This window comes from Adiantum capillus-veneris, chromosome 20, assembly GCF_014529385.1.
Source record: "Adiantum capillus-veneris isolate H3 chromosome 20, ASM1452938v2, whole genome shotgun sequence".
Lineage (NCBI taxonomy): Eukaryota > Viridiplantae > Streptophyta > Polypodiopsida > Polypodiales > Pteridaceae > Adiantum > Adiantum capillus-veneris.
Genome location: NC_140950.1, coordinates 112,912,396 through 112,917,103, shown reverse-complemented (window position 1 = coordinate 112,917,103; position 4,708 = coordinate 112,912,396). Strand labels below are relative to the sequence as shown.

Sequence of the window (4,708 nt, the reverse complement as noted above, 5' to 3'; positions counted from 1 at the left end):
TTTACTATTTATTGCAGTTAACACGTGGAAAAGGCTTGAGCGATCTAGGCCTATGCAAACGGATATATATATTTTATGTACATTTTATTATTCAAGTGCTCTTTTATGAGCTTTGACCATTTATGATAGGTCGGCTAGTTTGTACTCACTTTGACAATTCAAGAAATCTATAAACTAAAAACGTGCAAGAGGGAATGGTCACTCTTGCACAAGAGGAGATTGCACCCTGTGTCTATGTTATTCTTCTCCTCTCCTCTATTCTCTCTTGTCATGCCGACGTAGCACTCTGCTCTAGGTGGTGCACCTGCACGTGCTCTCTCGCTCTCTCCCACTCTCTTCTGTTCGCAGACCGTGCATGTCCAAACACTTAGTATAGATGCATATCCTCTGATTGCACACAGCATGATCATAAGCATTCCCATCAGAATCCTTCAGGGGAATTTTCCAATGCATTTAGCCTATTTTACCTATTTTTGACATTTTTCACTTATTAATTTAAGTGACTTTTGTTGGAAAGTAGGTAGGGCAGATTGGGTAAGATAATATATAAGCAAACCAAGGTTAGCACTAATTGGCAGATAAGCAAGGAGAACACATGACTTTCGCAACAGGTTTCCCTCTCTCTCAGCAATACTTCCACTTGGGCAATTTTCCATCAAGCAAGTCCCAGCGTTTTTAGTCCTCATCGCCTAGCATCACAGAACCTAGCGTTTTTAGCAGATCTTCAGCGTTTTCAGTAGATCATCATCGCCAAACTTTCATCCAGCCTAGGATTTTCCATCCAGGTAGTATCTAATGGAGATTTCAGCAATTGGCGATTTTCAGCAGGTTGTTTTCAGCCCCTTTCCATAGCCAATTGAGCCCCACAGTAACAGGAGGTTTTCAGCCCTAAAGACCAGCAAAATCAGCGTTTTTCATAGCGTTTCCAGCCATAGCAGAATTCAGCCAGTAACGTTTTTGGACAGCAGATAAAGAGTAGAAGATTTCAGCCATAGAGTCGGTCTCGCCATCCCCATCGTCGACATCGACCTAGTCTAGACTTGCATCAGTTTCATGCATACACTTTGTACCAGTTTGTGCAATCAATCATAGACCACTGTCGCCAACAAGAGTGGGGCCTTCAGAGGAGGGTTTTACAACGTCTCTGGTGTCATATTCTCTTCTCTCTCTATCTCTCAGTCTCATACACTTCCATTCACAGTGTCCATTCACTTTGTCTGTGTCCATTGCACTCTCTCACTAAAGGAACGGAAGGTTCTCCCTACCATAAGTAAAAGGAATCCGTGAGCACAGTTCGGAGTACTTATCTTGAGCAAAGTTCAAACATTCATTCCATTGTACCTAACATTGGTATCAGAGCTTTGGCAGTGTTCTGTATAACTCAAGGAAAGAACCCCAAGAATCACAGAATTTTTTTTGCTTGTTGAGGTCGCACAAACCCAAGTTCGCTTGGGCGTGTCGATTCCTAATCGTGTTCTTGAAGAGTGACAGGAATCCCACGAAAGAAGGGCTTGTCCAGCCTCCCCTTGAGCCTCTTTTCACTCATTAAGAGCGGACCGTGCACTTAGCGGCCGGCCAATCGACGTGAGGTGGAAAAAAGCAACCTTGGTGTGAGTGCAAGGCCGCCAAGGGGTGCGCCCACGGAAAAGAGTAGAAGTCGGGTGAAGAGAAGATCCTTCTCAAACATAGATTGCAAGCGAAAGAAAACCTCAAGACCCTCAAGACCCTCAAGAACCTCAAAACCCTCAAGAACCCAAGTTCCTCGTAAACTTAAGAACCCACGACTTCAGTGGATGGTCATCACTCAAAGCGGAATGGATACTTCGCTTGGAGGTGATGAGCATGAGGGAGGCAAAAAAGAATTTTCCCCACCAGGAGGTTTTTCTAACCCTCCCCCTTCCCCATCTACGCCAAGGATTGCACCAGATCCTATGGAGGCTTTGTGCAAGACGATGATGGACATGATGACAACGTGGCACGAAGCAAGAATGGCAGCCATGGAGCATGAGCGCGAGCAATTACGCTTGGAGGCCAAAGAATTTGATCGCAAGTGCGTAGAAAGAAAAACAGAATTGGATCGCAAGAATGTTGTTTATTCTTCCTCTCTCATTTCTAATGTGTAGGCAAAGATTGAACGGATTCAGGAGAAGGAGACTCTCTCAGTCTCTTCTTCTCCAAAGCATGACACATAGGATTTGCATGATGATACGCATGATGATTTGAATGACAATGATAAGGATGATGATTTGTATGATAATGATGAGCATGATGATTTGCATGATCAAGAAGTGATTTCTCACAAGCATGATGAGTTGCATGAAGAAGACGTGATTGTTCACAAGGATGATGTGTTAGTTGATTCTTTTTCTAGCGAAGCTAACCGCAGATTCGATCAATCACGAAGGATTGATCTTGGATCTCAAGCCTAGATCCAAAGAACCCTCATAGGAAGTATTATGGGTTCGCATGATTAGTACGCACGCATTGTATGAGTGTTTCATTCGTGATCATTTCCTATATTTTAGTCAGCGTCTTTATGTGATCCCTTTTCCTAGGCATGATATATTGTACGTTGAGCATGTTTCACTCATGAATGAGCACGGATGTATACGGATTTCTTATGAAAAGCTGAAAAGTATGGATTCAAGGAAGTCACATTTCATGTCTCTTCCTTGGCATGACACAATTGTAGAAAGAGCACATGAAAGTATGAGCAGTGAGCACCAAGCATCGGCATTTCCGTTGTGAATTGCCACAGTTGATTTCTTTAGATCAGAAGAGAAATATTCGATCTCATTGTTTGCATGTGTGTGGTGAACCCATCCTTTTACTAACTCATCTACCGGTGGTGATAGATAGAGGGCATCTGTTTGAGTACTACAAATACATTCTTCGACGTGACTGGTGGAGTGGTTATGGGAGTGCCTGTGAAAGCCATGCACGTCGAGGTAAGGGTTCGAATCTGCCGTTTCCTTTTGTGAGGGCGATGAGTATATATGGTGAATCCTTCATAGGACACTGAGAATCTGACAGAATCTCTGCATGTATTGAATAAAGTATGAGTATCTATAGCAACAAAAAGAAAATAAAACAGTAAAAGATGCAAGATTATGTCTCTTATAAGTTGAAACTCTGCTCGGGGGAAAAAGCAGAAGAACTTAAAGATTCGTTCAAGAAAGTGTAAAACTTTCATAGCCTCCTATCAATACTAATATTACTTCTAGGTATGCGGTGCCTCTCGAACAGAAGTGTAAAACTTTCATAGCCTCCTATCAATACTGATATTACTTACCAACGAAACAACGAAACAAATTCTCACAATAATTTCCACATTGTGACTTACCTGAACATCATGAGCTTCTCTGAGGGAGGCACCGCATACCTAGCTAGGTATGATTGGGGGCAGGGGACCGCCGGCCTGATGGGGTTCGAGAGGCACCGCATACCTAGCTAGGTACAATTGGGGGCAGGGGACCGCCGGCCTGGTGTTGATATTACTTACCAACGAAACAACGAAACAAATTCTCACAATAATTTCCACCTTGTGACTTACCTGAACATCATGAGCTTCTGTTCGAGAGGCACCACATACCTAGCTAGGTACGATTGGGGGCAGGGGACCGCCGGCCCCGGCCCCCAATCATACCTAGCTAGGTATGCAATGCCTCCCTCACAGAAGCTCATGATGTTCAGGTAATTCACAATGTGGAAATTATTGTGAGAATTTGTTTCGGGGGTCGGCGGTCCCCTGCCTCCAATCGTACCTAGCTAGGTATGCGGGTCCCCTGCCCCCAATCATACCTAGCTAGGTATGCGGTGGCTCTCGAACAGAAGCTCATGATGGTATGCATTGTATGAAAAACACCGATAAAGACTCCGTTTTCCTACATGAGAAAAATCATAAATCTTCTTGTGATATGGAGCAGACTCCCGTTAAACGACAAAATGGAGGGGCCAAAGCTCTACAGGTTGTTTAGAACGGGGCAAGAAAGAAGGAAGGAAGAGAGAGAGAGAGAGAGAGAGAGACCAGAATGAGAGAGGAGGCGAGGATCTAGAGAAGGCGACTCTGGGGGACGCTGCTCTGGAAGTAGCGAGGACCAAGGCCGGCCGTTTGCAGGACGGCCATGCTCTCTTGCGACCCTTTCCCTTTCCCCGGCCGTGTCTCATCACCTCCTGCTTGAGCATCGGTTCCTTCATCTTCACGCTCCTCGTAAGAGTTTGATGTGCTATAGCAACACCCCATTTATGCTCGCCACACCCAAATGATCAACAGCTGAAGAGCAAACCCCTTCAGTAGACTGTTTTTTATGCTATCCACACTGAATGATCAACCGCTGAAGAGCAGTCCCTTTTAAATAGACTTCTATTTTCAATAGACTTCTATTAAACCTTTTTCACTTTCCTCCTTTTAGCGCAACCTACTCTATATCGTTCAAACTTGAAGTTGACCAATGAGCCCCTTTAGAACTAAGAGGAGTTTCTCACATATGCGGGCAAGGTTTTAGCTTGCATCAGCAATTCCATCTGTTTGTTGTTTTCTCGGTGCATGAACGCTTAACCGTGCAGGGGTAGAGCGAACTCTACCCATTTTTGTAGAGTTTAAACACTTGGCGGAGGTAGGCTGATGTTATAAGGTAGTGGTAAACTTCGCTTTGTGCGAATTGTCTCTAACTAGTGTGTGACATGTGCATTGTTGTGGCTAGAAATG

General features: G+C 44.3%; 1 protein-coding gene across 1 annotated transcript; it reads right to left on the bottom strand.

Annotated features, from left to right (window-relative positions):
• Positions 1-2,815: 2,815 nt before the first annotated feature.
• On the bottom strand, positions 2,816-4,243 carry LOC147433107 (uncharacterized). The gene is made up of 3 exons (XM_086491714.1): positions 4,171-4,243; positions 4,028-4,081; positions 2,816-3,038 (listed from the first exon to the last, which is right to left on the bottom strand). The coding sequence occupies exons 1-3, from the start codon at positions 4,241-4,243 to the stop codon at positions 2,914-2,916; spliced, it is 252 nt and encodes an 83-aa protein (XP_086347840.1). The 3' UTR covers positions 2,816-2,913.
• Positions 4,244-4,708: the final 465 nt, after the last annotated feature.

Excerpts from the sequence above, each read along its gene's own strand:
- LOC147433107 (XM_086491714.1), bottom strand. The coding sequence starts at position 4,243 with ATGGGGTGTTGCTATAGCACATCAAACTCTTACGAGGAGCGTGAAGAT. Across the intron at positions 4,082-4,170 it reads AACCGATGCTCAAGCAGGAG|AGCAGCGTCCCCCAGAGTCG; the intron begins GTGATGAGACAC and ends CGCTACTTCCAG. Across the intron at positions 3,039-4,027 it reads TCGCCTCCTCTCTCATTCTG|AGATTCTGTCAGATTCTCAG; the intron begins GTCTCTCTCTCT and ends CAATACATGCAG.